At 39.8% G+C, this 19,145-nt stretch overlaps 2 protein-coding genes across 2 annotated transcripts; both read left to right on the top strand.

Annotated features, from left to right (window-relative positions):
• Positions 1 to 74: 74 nt before the first annotated feature.
• Positions 75 to 12,325, top strand: adam8a (ADAM metallopeptidase domain 8a). The gene is made up of 25 exons (XM_079362049.1): positions 75 to 652; positions 742 to 854; positions 1,001 to 1,074; positions 1,185 to 1,263; positions 2,164 to 2,240; positions 2,619 to 2,850; positions 3,639 to 3,716; positions 3,837 to 3,905; positions 4,456 to 4,625; positions 5,129 to 5,210; positions 5,531 to 5,673; positions 5,768 to 5,945; positions 6,542 to 6,631; positions 6,797 to 6,992; positions 7,095 to 7,176; positions 7,263 to 7,440; positions 7,879 to 7,965; positions 8,117 to 8,201; positions 9,411 to 9,522; positions 9,614 to 9,812; positions 10,229 to 10,276; positions 10,391 to 10,447; positions 10,565 to 10,615; positions 10,710 to 10,790; positions 11,247 to 12,325. Exons 1-25 carry the CDS (start codon positions 607 to 609, stop codon positions 11,289 to 11,291), a joined length of 2,652 nt encoding a protein of 883 aa, XP_079218175.1. The 5' UTR covers positions 75 to 606; the 3' UTR covers positions 11,292 to 12,325.
• Positions 12,237 to 16,905, top strand: spef1 (sperm flagellar 1). The gene is made up of 7 exons (XM_079362052.1): positions 12,237 to 12,465; positions 12,595 to 12,706; positions 13,507 to 13,648; positions 13,830 to 13,875; positions 15,504 to 15,588; positions 15,681 to 15,786; positions 16,352 to 16,905. Exons 1-7 carry the CDS (start codon positions 12,357 to 12,359, stop codon positions 16,463 to 16,465), a joined length of 714 nt encoding a protein of 237 aa, XP_079218178.1. The 5' UTR covers positions 12,237 to 12,356; the 3' UTR covers positions 16,466 to 16,905.
• The last annotated feature ends 2,240 nt before the right edge of the window (positions 16,906 to 19,145 follow it).

Genomic DNA, 19,145 nt, shown 5'->3' on the forward strand with positions numbered 1-19,145 from the left:
TCTCATGGGGCAAAGCCTGGTTTGTCTTGTGTCTGCAGTGAATGGCTGTAAGGTTGGCTTCCTCTTTATTAGGCTAAACTAAATCAAGTAGTTTGAATCTGACCAGTGTGATACTTTATTGTGAAGCTACTTCAATGTGAATATAGCTTCCCTTCATTTTGGAAAAGTGACATATTAGTTGAAAATGGGAATCAAAAATCCAGAAAAATATATTCTTGTATATGTATTAAATTATACTACTTTCCTGATCAGTCTGTGAAAATAATACAGTTTTCAGAAAAAGTCAGGGCAGAGCCAACTTTCGTTTTATGACCCTTAACAAGTTGTTTTTTTTCTTATAGGCCTTTAAGTGAAGTTAAATAAAAAGTTTTTACACTTCAATTCAGGTCTGTTTATTTATTTGACCCACTTAGCACTTTATGCTCTTTTTGTTAAAACTATTTTTACAGGCTATAAGGTTGTGACTCATGTGGTCTCTGAGCCTCAAATGGTAATTGTCAGGATATTACACAGCACTGAGGGGCGGAGAGCTGAAGAGCCTCCTCAGTACAGTATTTCGCTCAGACTGCCAAGCACACAATGACAAAGAGCGTCTGCTAGAGCAACATGCCAGATTCTGGATTTTTTATATGGATTTTCTTCTCCTCATGGGGTATGACTTTTGTTCTTTATCTGTGATTCTTTCATTTATTCTTGCTTTCTTTCTTTTTGCTTTATCAAACGTACATGGTATCCTTGCAGGAATACTATTTGCCGGCAGTGTGAGGACTCTTCCTCATGTGGTAAAGTACCAATCAGTGATACCTCAGAGGGTAAAGGATTCATCTCACGTTAATGATGCTGCTACACACCAGGTAACACACCCTTTTAATGGTGTTTTATCAGCTTTATGAGACCATTTATAACTCCCATGTCAACCCTTTGCAGATTGTGTTTAATTCTTTTCTACTGTGTGTGTGTGTGTGTGTGTGTGTGTGTGTGTGTGTGTATGCGTGTGTAGACTTACCCAGATGTACTCCAGTACTTTTTGACTATAGAAGGGCAGAACTACACGTTGCACCTGGAGAAGAACAAGTGAGAAAACATGTCTTTTTTTACTCTGCCCAGTGTTTTCCAGTTTATAAACTATATTTTTAGCATATTTTCTTTAAAAAACAAAACAAAAAATCCCCCTGTCCTTTCAGAAACCTTGTTGGAAAAAACTTCTCTGTGACACATTATTCTGATGAGGGCACAGAAGTCACAACTACTCCAGATCTTGGGGTTTGTATATATTCTTTCACTGCTAACACCAACATAATCCCTTTATTTATGATCAGCTGACATGATGTGATCTCTCGTTTAGTTAGCTCAGATATACACGTACCTCCATTATTGTAATCTAAGAGTGTAGACATATAAAACCAATGATGTCTGTTTGAAATGCAGTACGCTAAGTTAAAAAAAATAAATCAGACTCTGCTTTTGTCTCACTTCATTCATTTCATTTGAATGGCTAAATTAAAAAGAGATGTGGGTGATTCAGACGTCAGAAATCCGGCTAACATGTACAAAAAACTATTAATCTAACTTCACAGGTTTGAAAGGAAAAGATATCCGGTGCCAACTGCCCACATAGTTTCAGTGGTTTTTGTTTTTTCTTTCTTTTTTTTCTTTTGCTGTGCTGAGTTTAAGAAATCTGCATAATGTTGGTGTGATTATTTTCATCAGTCTTAAATTAAAGCCACATCTCTTGAGAGATAAAACACAAACAGGATGTATTTGAGAAGTTTCACCTACTTATGGTTTATTCATTTTTCCTTCACATTTAAATCTTTTAACGGTCAAGCCTTCAAGAGCTGCAAACGATTGATAATAACTATGAGTCCTCAAAAGTCATTTAAGGTACATTTAATGCAACATGTTTATGTATGTAATGCTTCTTTCTAAATAACAGATGGCCTAAATTACATTTCTCAACCACAAAGTTCCTCTTTTTGAGAGGTGACGACACTCGCTGCAGGCCGTAACACGAATGTAGAACAGGAAGTGGCGTATAAGGTCATTCCAGTTGACTGTTACACATCCAGTAAAAATCCGTTTTCTTGGAATAAACCACATCATCAAACTGTGATTAATTAGTGTCTTCTTGAATCCTGTGACAAATAATGGATGTGTGTTCAGGTTCACTGCTACTATCATGGACACATCGTGGGCATGGAGGACTCGTCTGCCAGCGTGGGAATTTGCTCAGGAATAAAGTGAGTAATCAAACAAGTACTTGTTTTGATCATCCAGTATCTCTCATTACAAAAATATGATTTATTTCCTGAGAGGGGCTCCGAAATGAAGGACAATTATAGACTGTGTGTCCACATCAAAGTCCCTCAGTATCCATGACCTCGATCACAAAGACCATAAAGACTGCTGACAGCTGTGTCCCTCAAACCTGTAACTCAATCAACAAAGACCACGCACAGCACCATGGTGCTTTCTCTCTACAATAAAAGACCTTACTCTAAATGCATTTAGCTGTGAAAACTTGAAAGTCATATAAAAACAAATGTACGTCTTGTAATGAGTAAAATTGTGATCTGTTTGTGAGTTGGATATTTTAAAGTTCTTGCTCTGGTCCACAGGGGCTTTGTACGTCTCCAGGATCAAATGTACCTGATCGAACCTCTCTCTGGTGCTGAGGCAGGACAGCAGGATGAGGGGCTGGGCTCTGAGGATCACAGCGACGAGGGTCCTCACGCCGTTTACAACTATAGACACCTGAGGAGGAAGAGGAGCTCCTGTTCCCATGGAAACACGACCACTTTCTATGATCATGGAGCGCGTCCGTCTGGACTGTTCAAGCTCAGCAGTCTGGTAAGTACACACTGTGGAGACACGTTTATATACACCAAGATGTAAAGCCCTCAACTGATTCTTACACAATCCTGCACAAAAAAAAGTTTGACTGTGAACGAGATCGATGAATTCAAGCTCTGTGTTTAATACGTCTGTATTCATTCAGAAACAAATTTAAAACAAACTTTAACAAATGAGAGCTAAACAGTCACACGAGAAAGGAGCCACAGGTTTGACACGCGCCCTGGCTGCCTGCTTGGAGCATCCATACATGAACCACAAGGCCATCTGTGCCCCAAAATGAAGAAAACGTCATTTTCATTCCCTTGATTCGATACAATAAAGCAAGATAAAAAATTACATACATTAATCACATAAAGAGAGCTGGACGTCACTTTTACGATTACACATGTTTTTTTTAATGATTCTACGTTTGTTTGATAGTTTTCAGGTTATATTTACCTTTCTAACATTGTTTTTAAAGTCCATTTTGAAAATAGACGAATAATAAATGTTAAAAAAAATACGCCAAGATATCTTCAATATGAAATAAAAAGTCAAAACATCATTATAAAACTTGTGTCTTATCATATAAACACACACATGCACATTGCACATGATAAACTTCTAATACTGTTGCTTATTTATACAATACATCAATCTGCTTAATTCTAAGTATTTTAAGATCTTGTCTAAACTCATATGTTATCTTTCTTGTGTAAATAATATTATTATTTGGAAGTCTCTGTGTCTTTTTGGATTACGTGGAAGTACTGACGATATTTCCTGCTTTATGTGTCACACAGAAAAGCAGAGCTCAGATCAAAGACCGTTCAAAGAAACCCAGGACCATCGAGCTTGTTGTTGTGGTTGATCACACCGAGGTTTGACTCTTTATATTCTCTCCCTCTTACTGCGTTTGTTGCATTTTTTCTCTAAAGAAGTGTGTCACACCTGAAATGGTGTGAATTGTATCACTCATTTATATTTAATTCACTTTTTAGTACAAGAAGTTTGGCACTAAGAAGAAAATAGAAACCAGGGTGCTTGAAGTAGTAAACCACGTAGACAAGGTAAGTTTGAGTCTCTTTATTAAAATGTTTAAACTGAACATTGGCTGGAAAATAAGAGCATTATGAAGTTCAAATTGTTGTGAATGCTTACTTTATGTATACATTTCATTTGACCTCTTTAGTCTTCCATCTATTTTTACAGATAATTTAGTGATTGTGTGTTTTCATTGCAGCAGAGCCATGAGTAAGAAATCTGTGCTGATACTATTTGTTCTTTTCTGACTGGAATCTGCCCAGTAAAAGGAAGCAAAAGTTCTCTTAGTGAGAAAAATCTAACTTTAACTGTGAATCTTCACACTCAAGCTGAAGATTTTCACACATCATATCACACTATCCTCTTTGCATACTCTGAGAGAGTAGAGCCAACATGGCTGCATCATCAGACAGCACTAGACCCAACACTGGTTTCCTGTAAGAAATGAGGACTTTGATTCTGTGATGGTTTTTTTTTTTATTGATAAGAATTATTTTTCCAGACATTGCATTCAGTTTTCAGAGTGGTTTCCAGTCTCACAGGTTTTGCGCTGACCTGCTCATGCATCTGTTTCAGCTGTATCGACCCTTGAATATTCGTGTGATGTTGGTCGGTGTGGATATCTGGACGTACAGAGATCAGGTGGTGGTCAGCACAAACCCGGAGATCACCCTTGGACGCTTCCTCGAGTGGCGCCAGCAGAACCTTCTCCCTCGGACTCAACATGACAATGCACAGTTCATCACGTAAGACCCGACTGTCTTAAGCTACCGACTCCAAAGTCATACAGATAATTCTTTGATTTTTCTACATCCTGTGCATGAGGATGGAGTCTTGTGCATTCATAATGCATGTAAGAACTTATTTCCACCAACCATCAAACAAACTTTAATAACGTTTCTTGAGGCTTTTAGGGGTTGGGCAACAGCTTCATGATGTTCCTATCTTTCATCACTCATCATTGCTTTTTTATTATGCAGAACATGCAATGTGGGTATGCTGCAATATTTGTAATTAGTGGTTGTGTTTGGTTTTTGATTCTCAGCTTTAATGTTCATTGATGTTTGTTTTTTTTAATTTGTTCTTTTTATTAATAAGTACTCCAGCAGAGACAGATAAATCTGTGATGCATTCAAGTCCGCAACAAGTTTCCCAACTGTGACAGAACACATGCGCTGTAACTGTTCGTGGGTCTGTCTGACAGACTGTCGGAGCTGGTGTGTAAACACTGTTTCTCTTCTTCCTTCAGAGGTGTGGACTTTGATGGTTCTACTGTCGGCTTAGCAAATACAAACGCCATGTGCACTTCTAACTCTGGAGCAGTCAATGAGGTAAAGACACTTTTTTTTGTTAATACATTTAAAACGTCTGTGTAAAAGTAGAAATAACAGGAAATAGATGTGTATGCATATTTTTAATTTGAGTCTTACCTTACTTCATCTTTGTTTCATTAACAAACGGGACACTTACCTTGCACTTTAACATTTCCTTGTTCAGGTTAATATTAAAAAGTGGAAGCAAAACATTGTGATGATTCCATAAAAGATTTGAGCATGGTCGTGTGGGCTTTCTCTTTTTCGCTGATAGTGTTGATCTGATTGCATTTTACGTAGATGTGCTTGTAACTGCCCTTCCTCTGCTGTACACACAGGACCATAACTCTAACTCAATAGGAGTGGCCTCTACCATTGCACACGAGATGGGTCACAACCTGGGCTTGTCCCACGACACTGAAAACTGCATCTGTGGCTCCTTGCCATCCAAAAGAGGCTGCATCATGTCTGAGAGTGTCGGGTAGGCTCAGTTTCTCACCTTCACATTAAAACAACAATTCTTAAATCAAGAATAAAGCTAAAGCTATTCTCTTCCGTGCACCTTCTTCTTCCAGCTTTGTGTATCCAGAACAGTTCAGCAGCTGCAGTCAGCAGCAGCTCAGCAGGTTCTTGGACCAGGTCGACCCCGTTTGTCTGCTAAATTCTCCCTCTACTAATCGCATCTACGGAGGGCCGGTGTGCGGTAATGCCTTCCTGGAGCCTGGAGAGGAGTGTGACTGTGGGACTGCACAGGTATATCAAATACATTACATAAACTTTAGTGTCATATAGCTGAAGATGACAAAAGAATGCACTTTCACATTTTCTCAAGAAGAAGTATCTGTAGGCTTACAGATATTATAATAACAACATTTAATGACATATTATATTTTTTCTGGTTCACTATTATTTATGTAGCAACAAGCTCTCCCTGTTTGTCACAAACACATCACATACACAAGATGCCTCCGCTATGACACATTAATTGATAAATCTTTTATAGGTTTTGTTTTAAATGATATCTGTTGATACCAAGCCTTTTTTATAGTCCCAATTTGGCTAAAAGGTAAATGTTTGATGTTAAAAAGGTGCTTTGTTATTATTCAGTATGAAAATGATCAATGAATTATCATATGTTCAAGCTGATGTGACAAAAAAAAAAGATATAGGTAAGCTATTTTAGCCTTCAGATTGTGTTCAAACTTTGGAGGTTCATCAAAAAATTAATGCTCCAGTAAAATAAAGATGTAAAAACTCTGCTGAAGTACATTCAAGAAGTATGAGTACCACTTTACTTCCCACCAGCAGACTGGATTGTAATATTCTGAACTGCTCTGACTATCTCATAGGAATGTAAGAATCCCTGCTGTAACGCCACCACCTGCAAACTGAAAGCAGGAGCCGCGTGTGCAGAGGGAGAGTGCTGCCACGAATGCAAAGTGAGTAATAATCACTATTCTTTCTCTATGCACAAATTTCCACTGATGCTAAAAGTGTTACCATACAGCTAGACACCGTCTGACTGAGCCGTCTGGCCACCGTCTGTGAGTGCATTTACTTCAGTAGTCGGTACATCACCATCTGTGTTTGTCTCTTCTCTACAGCTGAAACAAACTGGCATCGCCTGCAGACCAAAGACAGGAGACTGTGACCTCACAGAATACTGCACCGGCTTCTCCGCCTCCTGCCCAGCTGATTCCTACACCCAGAATGGACGGCCATGCAATCGAGGAAAAGGATACTGCTACAATGGACAGTGTCCGTCCAGACAGGAACACTGCAAGAGACTTTGGGGCCCAGGTAAAAATACCAGCGACAGTTCAGCTGAGATTGTTTTGTTGTGTAAGATACCTCAAGGTTTTGTTCCTCTTCAGCCATCTTGTCTCTTCTGATTTTGTTTAGATGCTGAAGTGGCAGCAGACGCTTGTTTTAACAGGAATGGAAACTGCAGGAAGCCGCTCTTCAGCCAAAGATGCTCAAGCCAGTATGTAACCAAAAGACCACAAATAGTTCAACAGTCATATTTTTAGCCATGTTGTTGGTTTTAATGCTTTGCTTTTTTGTTCACAGGAATCAATGTGGGACACTTTTTTGCTCTGGAGGTTGGGAGTTTCCTGTGACATCCAGGAAGTCCTTTTTACAATTAGGAAATGGAGTTATCTGCAATGAGGTCACTATGAAACCTGAAGATAACTACCCGGCAGATCTGCCCAAGGTGCCCACTGGTACCAAGTGTGGCGACAACATGGTAAGAAAACCATTGCAAGCTGCAAAACTGCATTAACCCAACTTTCCCCAGTAACCAGGGAGTTTAAGAAGCCCTCAGTTTGTTTCCACTGTAGGAATTAAGATCTAATTTACTTCCCAAAAGGCCCCCGCTCCAAGGAACTGAGGCAGTTCTCCTTGATCTAATTGGTTTGGGTTTATCCTCTGTTAAACTGTTCTCAAGAGGCATGGCTTTTACACATGTCCAGAGATGAATATGACTCATTTTCAAGAGTCTTTAGATCAGAGTGGGAAATCAGATGACAAAATAGTAACTCAAATGTCTTTTAACTTGGGGGAAAAAAGCTCAGAAGACTAAGGGGTTTTTGGTATCGATGCGGCTCATGTTGCTGTTAGCTGTTAGCTTCAACAAAACATTTCATTTTGTGAATGGTGTCCTTATTGCGTCTTTATCTTTCAGGTGTGCTACAACCAACAGTGTCAAGACATCAAAAGCATCAAAGCGTACGGCACAGATGACTGTTCAGCCAAATGCAACAACAACGGGGTAAGAAACATGTTCCCCTTAAAATACTGCAGCTGAGCAAAGAAGATTACTGATTGTGACATTCAAGAGCAAACACAAAAGAAGCAGATGATTCCAGTTTACCAAAAGCATGTTTTTTAATATGATATGAAAATGATGACGTCTCCTGCAGGTTTGTAACCATGAGAGGAAGTGTCACTGCAATCCCGGGTGGGCCCCGCCTTACTGTGACGTGCAGCAGTCAGAGCTGCTTGAAGGTAGGACACACGTCACGCTTATCTGTGCACAGATGTAAAGCGCTGATAGTCATCATTTGTGTGTGTTTGCCTCTTTATCTGTCTGACCTCCTGACGACCACACTTTACACAAGACTGTGTCTCTGTTTTCCACCACGATTTAATACTTGAAGCTGACTTCTCATGGGCTCTGAAACAATTGCGCTCTGTTCCGATGAGGACAAACAGACACTGATTTGATGGAATTCCCCTGTTAGTCAAATGCAGTAATGACGTTACATAGATCACTCTGTTTCCTGAGCAGGTGACGTATGTTGCCAAAGTCCTGAAGCAATAAATAGAGCTGGCAAAAGTACCCACATTCTTTAGTCAAGTAGAAGAACATATATTGATGTTAAAAAGCCAAATAAAAAGAATTAACATAGACTCTAGTAGAGGTCAAAGGACTGATAAAACTTCACAATTTATCTGAAAGAGAAAAGTACAGGATCAGATATGTAACAACAGCAATCCCCTGAGGAACTTTTTATTTTGTACATTTTTTCATTTTGTTAAGTGTTGGATGTAATTTTAAAAATGTAAAATTAGTCAAGCATGATTTGATGGATAACAAGGGTTTTATGTGACATCGTCCATTTCGTTGGGTTTGAAATTGATGTTGAAGTTGGGGAGATGTCTCTATTTCAGCCCTGCTCAGAACAGTCAGTGTCTGCAGCTTTAAATGCAAGTGAGCTGTGTTTAACCACGGCCCTCCAGAAGGGCTTGAGTGGTGTGGGCTTTCTCACTCTATGCTAATGGTAAGAAGACTCAGAGAACAAACACCTTGCTTCGTAAGTGTCACCCCTCTGAGGGAGGAGTTACTGCCCTTTGTGATGTCATCCAGGGAAAATCTCCAAACGGCCTTTTTGAGCACATATTTTCTGAAAAATTGAGCAATTAAGCAAAAGTGGGAAAGGATAATTGGGTGATTTGAAGACAGTTTAGGGACACATATTAGTGTTAGAAAAACAGTCAAGTGTATTTTGCAGAGTATGTGACCTTTAAAGTAAAACATTGTCAGTTAAAAACTTGAAAACTTCTTGAGTTCAGTAAAAAGTATTGTACACTGTTACTTCCTATCTGAGGCCATGAAAATACATTGTCATAATTAATATGTGTGTGCATGTGTGTGTGTGTGTGTGTGTGTGTGTGTGTGTGTGTGTGTGTGTGTGTGTGTGTGTGTGTGTGCAGGTGCAGATCCAGTGGTGTTAGCTGTGTCTCTTGCGATTGGCTGTCTGCTGATCTTGGTTGGGGTTATCGGGGGTCTGATGTGCTGCATGAAAAAAAGACGGCCTGCAAAGAGGTACAGAAAAAAGTGATTCTACATGAAACCACAGAGATCAGGCTTTTAATCTCATCCCTCCTTAACCTAGTCTGTGTATGTTTCTTTATAGATCCCCCCAATCTACCTCAGGACAATTCAACCCCGTGTTTCGGTCCAGCAGTACTCGCAGCAACACTCGTGTCGGGGCCACGCAAATCAGCAAACCAGTATTTGTGGAGTCTTCAGCGTCTCAGGTCTGCAAACCTCTGAGCTCCGCTTCTGCTAAACCAAAAATCGGAGGACTGACGCCCAGCAGAGCAGCTCCAGAGGTGAGCGTTCATTCACATTATCACTGTAAATTTGAGCCTTTTATTCATTGAATTCAATTCAGTTCACTTTAAAAGACACAAGGACACAACAGATAGACAACCATAAACTATACATGACAGAGAAATTTGATATTTTATAAGCTCTTATAGCAAAACTTATATTAAACAGACTGATGAATATTTAAGCACTTTGGATGAATTGTTACTCACATTGTTACTTACTTTTATTCTTTTTTATTGTGTGTGTTAATTGACGGTTATTTATAGAGCATTAGTCAGTGCTTTACAAATTAGTTTAGTATACAAATTAGAATAAATCATCCTTTAGTTGTGAACATTTTCCCCCCAGCTGCAACAAAAAAAGCAGATTAATGAAGATTTTTCATTTACTGTTTTCTGTTTTTGTCCCCAAACAGCCACCAAAGAAAGCTGGAGCAGTACCTCAGCCATCCAAGATGTATCAGGTAGTCTGAGTCACTGTTTGGTCTTCATTTAAATGTGGCAGTATTTGTATGTGAAGTCGCAGACCTTTGATTGTGTCTAAAGTATTTTATCAATAAAAACATGTTTTTCTTAAGGTCGCAAGGCCCTACGTGCAGCCATCAAACATCTCAAGCAAGCCAATCTACACTGAGGTAAATTGCACATATAGTGTATTAATATTTATTATACTCTTAAAAGCAATATCATGTGTTTTCTTTTTTATCAACATATTCAGTGTCCTAATGTAGTTTTGGTGTCTTCTTTGTCAGAATAAGCCACTTGCTCCCTCAAGACCCCTGCCACCACTTGCAACTAAACCGGTGAGTGATATGCTTAACATTGCAACCTATTTGACCTTTTCAATGTGTAACTGTTAAAGCTCGGTGTTTGTAACTTCCATATCTGCTCTCTTAGATCTCGAAGCCTAAGCCCCCCATGCCCCCCGTGAAGCCGAAGCCGTCTGCCTCGCCGTCTCCTCTGCCTCATACTCTTCTGGTGTGTATTCAGACAACAGGCAGACTCTCTTAAAAATCCTCCTGGCATTCAGACACAGTCCTTATTTTATTCAGGGCATTCAGGTTTTTAGAGAGGTCTGCGGTTTTGGATATTGTTCCAACATAGCAGTGTAATGAACAAGCGGTGGCTCAGTGTTAGTGACTCAGGAAGTGTAATCGGTGGACTTTTGGGTTTTGTTGCTCAGAGAGAAAAAACATGCAGTGACTGAGTGTTTTCTTTGTTCTTTTTGATACTTTTTTGACAGTTTTCAGTACAACCAAAGCTTCACAACAATTTTGCTCTTACCACTAAACACACAGTTAAAAACTACATCGACCCACTCTGAACAAGATCCTCCATGTTTATTCTTGTTCAGGCACTGGTATGAATGCACCCTAAGAGACAAATAATACAATAGTGTGTTTTTTATCTGAAGCCTTGTTTCTTTTCTTTAAGCTTGCAGGCAGAGCTGCCCTGATGCCCCCCAGCAGGCCAAGATGACAGAGGGAGTAATTCAACCTGATGTAAACACCAAGATCCTCTGACGGCAAACACTTCTGTCGTCCCACTGAGAAGAACCTAAAGATCCTCTCAGGAGACACTTGTCTGTTTTGTAAAGTGGAGACAGGATCCACTAAAGGGTCAGCAACAATAAGTGATGGAGCTTTTCTGTCAGTTATCGTCTCCCTGAAAATTACCGAAGTCTGTTTCTTGCTTATGTAAGTCTTCAGTATGTTGATGAAAAACCTGAAGCCATGATTGACAGGCTGCACGTCTGGTCTTCATAAATGACAAATGGCTCTGCTGTCATGATGAAATTTGTTTTTTTCTTAAAGGGAAATGTGTCTCTGAATTGATCCTTGAATATGTGAAGACTTTACGAGGCAATTGCACTATCGATGCTGTAACTGTTTTACCAACTGTTACTGTCCCCTCGTGTTGTTTTGGTACTAGTTTTTTAAGAAATAATGTTGTTAAGGGATTTTAAAATATTGCACCAACTTGGGCACTTTACAGATTTTGTTATTAAGAAATAAATCACAAATGTTACGACTTAGTCTTTGACTTTGTCAGGCTGAAGTATGACATGCAGTGTCTTTGTTTTTGTTTTGTGTTTTTGAACTTGACTTGATACTTGTTTTTGTCTTCAAGGTATCTTATGTCACATTTTCTATGCAGCAAACATGATCACACACTTGTCCTCTGATAATGCCAATGATTGTTTCCTTTCAGGCAAAACTGATTTATAATGTATTTTCTTCCTCCTATTTATTGAGATCTTCTTTATTCTGTAAGACTGAGTTTACGATACAAATGAATCATTAAAAATAACACAATGAAAAAAATTAATGGTGTACGTGTGTACGTCTCTTTACCTGAGGAGCCATAACTGACGTAGGCTATATTTTCTTGTATCACCGGTTGCCTAGCAACGCGTCAAACACCCAGTTCTCAGCAGGGAGGAAGCTAACAAGCTAGCTAGCTCTGTCAGTGTTTGGAACTTCACACATTTTCTGAAAAAAACAAAACAAAAACCGATGTAGCATATAAGAAAGAAAAAAAACAATGGACCGAGAACTGACGGAGGAGGAACTGCAGGATTTATACGCATGGATAGACAAAGTCCCCCTGTCCCGGCCGAAAAGAAACATCACACGGGACTTCAGCGACGGAGGTTGGTCAAGTTAGCAAACAGGTTCAAATAAACGGAGTGAAAATGACTCGTGTTTTAATCTATCAAGTGACTACTTCCTCCTCTTCTTTGTGTTTGTTTGTTTGACTCTCCTCTCCTTGACTCCTGCAGTGATGGCTGCAGAGGTTGTCAAACATTTCTTCCCAAAGCTTGTTGACCTGCACAACTACGTCCCTGCAAACTCCACTCCACAGAAGTTCAGTAACTGGAGCCTTCTCAACAGGCAAGACAGCCACTCATGTCTTTGATTTATGTTTCTATTCAAGCTGCATAAACACTGGGAACTTAATGAAGGGCACACAGTCATCATGATAAAATATTCCCCCCCCTGTCATCGAAGGTCAAGAGGTCCAACAAATGGCTCTTCATTTAATGTCTGGATTTTATAATTGACTCAAGTTAAGCAAGGATTTAAAAAAAGGATTGCCTAAAATTATACCAATATTTATCTTTTCAAGAAAACCATATCTTTAAATGTTTGTTTGGTAAACACCAGTGCTTTATACAACTATTCACAAAGATTTTTTTATTAATTTGTCAGTTTTTAGGGACCAGTGTAACTTACAGTAAGTCTTCCCATACCTGGTTCTAGCCAAGGGAAGATTTTTCTGTATAAGAAGTTATACACACATAATTTAATGAACAATATAAAGTATGGAATCAATCTTTATTATGTTTAGTCAGAAGTCCACATTGATCTCACAATAACATATTTTATGATTAATTATTGCTTTTAAGTGAAATTTTGTTTCAAATTTCTACGCAGAACATTTTCTGAGTACTGCGACAGGCCTCTGCATCATGGTCCTGAGAACCAAACACCCACTTATTGTCTCCCAGGACAAAGATATGGCGCACTGCCAGCTATAGATTGCTGGGTCTTCTCTGTAAACACACTGGAGCTTAACATTGTTTGTGATCAACATTTACATCACTTTCATTCTGCTATTCCTATTGTGTCTAGTTCTGTCGATTGGAAACATGTGTTTGTTATTGTAATGTATTTACTTCTTCTGTGGACAGGAAGGTGTTTTCCAAGCTGAACTTTGTGGTGCCAGAGGAGACAGTGAGGAGGATTGTACTGAGCACTGCAGGAGTGATAGAGCCTGTACTGAGCGCCCTCAGGGACAAGATAGACAAGAAACTGGAGCACACTGCAGAGAATGTACTCATCTGTAATGTATGTGTTTATGCTAAGTCACTGCATGCATGTCTTTATGTTTGTTACCAAATCAGTGTTTTTCTCTGTCTCCCATGCAAATCATAAAGCTGCCTTTGGTATCCAGTGAAAAAAGATATCACTTTTTAAAGAAATCACATTTTTAATATTTGTTTTTAATATTCAGGATCTGGAATACTATGACCACAAGAACCAGGACAAACATCATACAGGTCGAGTAACAATTCCTTTATTTGTTTTTATGTCTTTTATCACCAAACATAGTATGCATGTTCTTGATTTAATTCAATTCAACACTATTTGTAGAGCATACATACCATGTACCTTACAGAACATGTAATAGAGGAATAAAGAAATAAACAAACACATTGAATATGCTGCATCAACACAATCCACACACACGTAGCTGCACAACAGGTCTTTTTTTCCCTGCACACACAGGGCTACAGTAGGCACACAGGACACACACAAAGTTCATACTCACACGCACACACACACACACACACACACACACACACACACACACACTAACCGACAGAGACACACCCGCTGCTCAAAACCTGAGAGGAAGTAAAGTTTTTTGTTTTTAAGTGAACGTGAAGTTTTAACAGAACTCCGATCTCAGCAGAGAAAGGCACCACAGCATCTTCAAACACATTTAACTGGGCTTTAAATGTGTTTGTCACACCAGATCCCAGGACAGGAAACAGGGAGCGTTAAACCATAAAGGAAGAAGATTGTAATAGTACAAATAAGGAAATCAGCTGAAATAGAGAAACCAATAGTGCTGAATGAATAAGAATATGATGACTGTGTTTTGACTTTTTGCTTTGTGCAGAATATACACTCGTGTTTGTGTCATATGTGGATTTTATTTGCTGACACTGTCTGTCTTTAACCCTGACTTAAAGGGATGCAATATGACACTTTTTGCATCACATGAAGAAAACTTTCAAGCAAAGAAAAACATATTTTTCTCGTCTCAGGGCAAAATGAGGGTTGGATTCACAAACATTCAACACTACTACCATGTTTCTAATGATACACAGCTTCATGTAAATGGATGAAGTATCCCTTTAAGCGGCACAGTCCAAAATGTGAGGGTTTTTTTTTAGCACATAGAGGGAAGTGGATTTAAACGTTTTACCTGCTGGTTGGATGACAAACACAAAATCAGCATATTCAGGATTTGTTTGTAACAGAGAGGACTGTTTTGACAACTCTTGTAAAGGTTCATTTTGCCTCTTACATTAAAGTATCCCAAGATCTTATCTACATCCTGCCTTATCTGCTAATGGAGTTTTTCTCTGAGCAACAGTTTTCAGTGAATGCTAATCTTTGGCAGAGATAGCAGTGACCACACAGAGACTCAAACATACCTACATCAACCACATCACACATGCCTGAGTAGAGAATAACAGGACCTTTGGGGAGTGTCTCTCTTCCGTTTCCCACACCTCATCTGTCCCTGAAAGTATCCTGTGAAGCTGACCTCAGACCTGCACCTCCTCCCTCTGCTCTTTCCTTTTCTATCTACACCCGATCCACCCTCACGCACAAACACCAAAGGTTCCTCATATCAGCTCCCCACATCACCAGATGGCCTTTATCGCCAGCCTAAGCTATGCACTGCAGGACTTACAGGCCTCCTCATTTCTCTTTCTCCATGTCCTTATCTTACCTCCCCTTTTTCCTCATCTATTTGCCTCCTTTCCTTTTCCCTTTACCCTACTTTTGTCCATAAGATTTATTGGATAAACCCCTCCCTGTTTCAAGTTTTAGCCGTTATTTTGTGTCCACATATGAAAACATGTTACTGTTTTTGCTTGACTGCCTGCAGAAATCTGTCAGAATGAAACTAAGCTTCTAGCTCAGCTGGCCATAGAGGAGAAGACAAACGATGGAAAGAGCAAAATAAAGAATGGGTATGACCAAAATAATGCTTCTAACGTGGATTAAATGAGTTAATTGCAGCTTTTGACATAAAACTCTTGTTCTCTTTTCTTTAATTTCACAGTAAACCACAGCAAACAGCACAGTTATACCACAACATGGACCCTGCTCTAAGGATAATCCTGCAGGAAAAAGAGAAAGCTGTCTTGGCTTTGCAGGAGACAGTGGAGGTACACACACACACACACACACACACACACACACACGTACACTAACACACACACAGCTGAATCTGGGAAACACTCAGCTGACTGGCTGAACATCTGCAAAAAAAATCTTCCTGCCGGGGAAGAGCTTCATCTCTCCCTCTCTCTCTCACACACACACACACACACACACACACACACACACACGTGACAATGTTACAGATGTGTGTCAGTCAGTGTGAATGTGTGTGTGAGCAAGAGAGAGACATTTCAATCTGTGTGTGTGTGTGTGTGGGGGGGGGGGGGGTGCTTGTGCCTGTGTGTGCGTATGTGTGTGTGTGTGTGTGTGTGTGTGTGTGTGTGTGTGTGATTCATCTGTCCTCAGCTGTGTCAGCAGTGGTCAGTGAGTCAGTATCACCTCACAGGATGTTACTTTTTTCCCCTCTCTGCCTGTTGCCACATCTGCATGAAAAAGCAGAATAATGTCATAAATGTGCTTTAGGAAGCTATCCAAAGTGGCATTTACTCGCAGCTCTTGAAATACACTTCCTTTAGCTTCGTCACATCCTTTCTGCATGCTTCTGTGCAGATCTTGCAGATGAAAGTGAACCGATTGGAGCAGCTGGTTCACCTGAAGGATACGAGGATAGAAGATCTGATCCGACATTTGGAGACGTACAAAGGAAAAGGCAAAGCACACTGATACAAACATCGACAACAACGACACAAACAAACACAACTGGCGTGATGAGATTCAACTCCAGTAAACTCTTTCATTAAAAAAATAGATTCCAGTCATTTAGTCTCAGATTACTTTCCCTGCAGATCAAATGCAAGAATAGTGTGTTTTATGATGACACGTCTGGGGTTTATTTCTTTCTTTCATGTTTTTTTTTTAATTTAACAAAACTTCAACATTTTAATCAAAGAAAATGAAGACCTGCAGATATTGCAAAGTGTGTTCATGTGTGTAAATATCTTCCCTGATAATGCTAGATTACATGCTTGTCGGTCTGTTTTATTTAAAGTCAAGTTTTTATTTGTCACATTGTCATTTTAAAAATCCAGATACGCAGAGTAAATATAAAAAGAATGGAAATTAACCGACTTCTGCAAATAAAATGACGTGCAGCAAAAAGTTTTCCTTCCGGTGATGAAATTTCATAATTTATCATCTGTGAAACTCTTGTTCCTGTGATTGGCCAAACATAGAATGCAACACCTAAGTTTCCCTTTTTTAAACAACATCTTCAGTATAAGTGTGTGACAAGCTGACTGATGACTATATATGGTAAAGCCCAGCTGACAAACAAACCACAGAGCATCGCTTGTGCCCTGTGGTTTATATATATAGGAACATAGTTTAGATCACTTTCTGTAAAAGGAGGTTGCGAAGTTTTTCTGTAATTTTACCACACTGAACCTGCTGGGGTGTGTCGGTTGGTGTTTGTGTGTCCCTGCTGTGTCGTCTTTGTTTGTGCAGCCGATCTGTTCCAGCCGCCTGCTGCTGTGACGGCCTTTTGTTGTCCTGATTACGTTCATACCAACTAATCAATCACTATGATCAAGACGAAAGCAAACCCTGAGGTTCACACTCAAACTGACACTCCATCAGTCCAAGTAAAGACTTCTCTCTTTGTATCTTGTTACAAGTTGAATCGGGAATATAGAAGCTTTATTTGATGTAATCTTTTACCGGGCAAACAAAGTCATCATGTAAAGTAACTTCATCCTTCCCAGTTTTCATCCTTTCACTGCTTCTGTTCCAGCATACTTAGTTTGTAGAGTTCAACGTGATGGGACAAAGACAAGACTGTTTTCAAGAAACAAGCACACACGTTTAACCTATTGACACACACAAAAAAATCCCATTGGCAAAGGGGTTTCTATAATCACAGATGTCAGCGCCTGTGTGTCATTTGCGCTTACTGATGTTGTTCCCTCTTTTCTAGATTCTTGCTGGAGTTGGTCTTACTCTCTGATGAATGTCGCTTTAGATAAAAGCATCTGCTGATGGAACTGTAGAACATGAGGCTTGACAGGATTCACTTTTCTCACATCAGCTTCAAGTGGTCATTCAGGAAAAAAAAACCATGCTTGGTACTGCTCAGTTCAGTTGGCTTTACTTCTCAAACTTTGAAACTGCTGGATGGTCCAATCAAAGATGGGCCCCATCAAGATCACAGATCAAATGTATCAAAGTTTAATACTTTAATACGCCAAATTTGTTAGTGAGCAGCTTTTCAAGTTGTGAAAAAGGCCTCAACTCAAAGTAACTCTTGTGACGTCATCAGGGCAGCTTTGAATAAACTAACTTTGTGTTACACTTATAAGCTGATAATAACGAGCAAAAACGACAGAGAGGAAACCAAGAAGGTTATAACTCAAGATTAAACTAAATTCATCCTGAGAAGATGAAGTGCTGAAGAACAGTAAAGCACACAATCCTCATAACCGTGTGTGTTTCGCACCAACACACAGGAAAGGAATGCAAGAGCAAACAGAGCAGCTATTGATGATGGCGCTGACTGCCACTGATGATTCATAGTCAATATCACGCTGCTTTTTGGGGAGCAGATTGTTACACTCAGAGACGAGGAACCACACCCTCAGAACTCTTGGGAGGAATATATCCAGAGTGGAGTCAAGGCTGAAGGAATCGCACAGGATCTGATGATGAGAGACAAAAGGAAGGAAAGAGAAGAGCTGGCTCATGCAGGACGAAGCAAAGCCTGACCATGACCCCGCTTCCTGAGAGGGAGGGGATTAAACTCTGTGGACCTCCACCCCAACCTAGACCACCCATCAAAATGAGCGACAAGAAAAACTCGGTCAAGAAAACAAGATGAGGAAAAGCAACGTTTATTTGCACTCATAAACATGCTTTGTTATCATATTTCTCTCAAATCGTGACATGAGGGAAAAAAACACAGATCTGGGTCAGACATAAATCAAACACCCTCCCTCTTAATGACTCCTGGTGTTTCTATGAAAATACACCACAGATTTCGGGAAGGAGACAGAGGTCATAAGAGGAAGTAATCCCTCATCTAGTCATTCAGGCAGTGGTCGCACACACTCACTCACTCATGCACACTCTCATCCTGGAAGTCCTCCAAGAACAGCTGAGCGGCCTCGCTGAGGGCAGGACGCGAGCTTTAGACTCGAGTGTGTTGGGATGACCGTTTTACAAACCGAGCAGACAAACACATCGCTGTCTTTCTAATGTTTACAACACATCGAGTGGGTTAGAACAACAGAGACTGTGTGATAGATTGTGTATGTATTTTCAGGAGCTGCTCACTGAATCATCCTCATGTTGCCTCCACCACCATGACCTAAAAAAAAAAAAGAGACAAGCCAACACATGCAAACTGAATGAT

Source organism: Symphodus melops (assembly GCF_947650265.1).
Source record: "Symphodus melops genome assembly, chromosome: 15".
NCBI lineage: Eukaryota > Metazoa > Chordata > Actinopteri > Labriformes > Labridae > Symphodus > Symphodus melops.

Excerpts from the sequence above, each read along its gene's own strand:
- adam8a (XM_079362049.1), top strand. The coding sequence starts at position 607 with ATGCCAGATTCTGGATTTTTTATATGGATTTTCTTCTCCTCATGGG. Across the intron at positions 855-1,000 it reads ATGATGCTGCTACACACCAG|ACTTACCCAGATGTACTCCA; the intron begins GTAACACACCCT and ends ATGCGTGTGTAG. Across the intron at positions 5,946-6,541 it reads GTGACTGTGGGACTGCACAG|GAATGTAAGAATCCCTGCTG; the intron begins GTATATCAAATA and ends ACTATCTCATAG.
- spef1 (XM_079362052.1), top strand. The coding sequence starts at position 12,357 with ATGGACCGAGAACTGACGGAGGAGGAACTGCAGGATTTATACGCATGG. Across the intron at positions 13,876-15,503 it reads CCAGGACAAACATCATACAG|AAATCTGTCAGAATGAAACT; the intron begins GTCGAGTAACAA and ends GACTGCCTGCAG. Across the intron at positions 15,589-15,680 it reads AAGAGCAAAATAAAGAATGG|TAAACCACAGCAAACAGCAC; the intron begins GTATGACCAAAA and ends TTAATTTCACAG.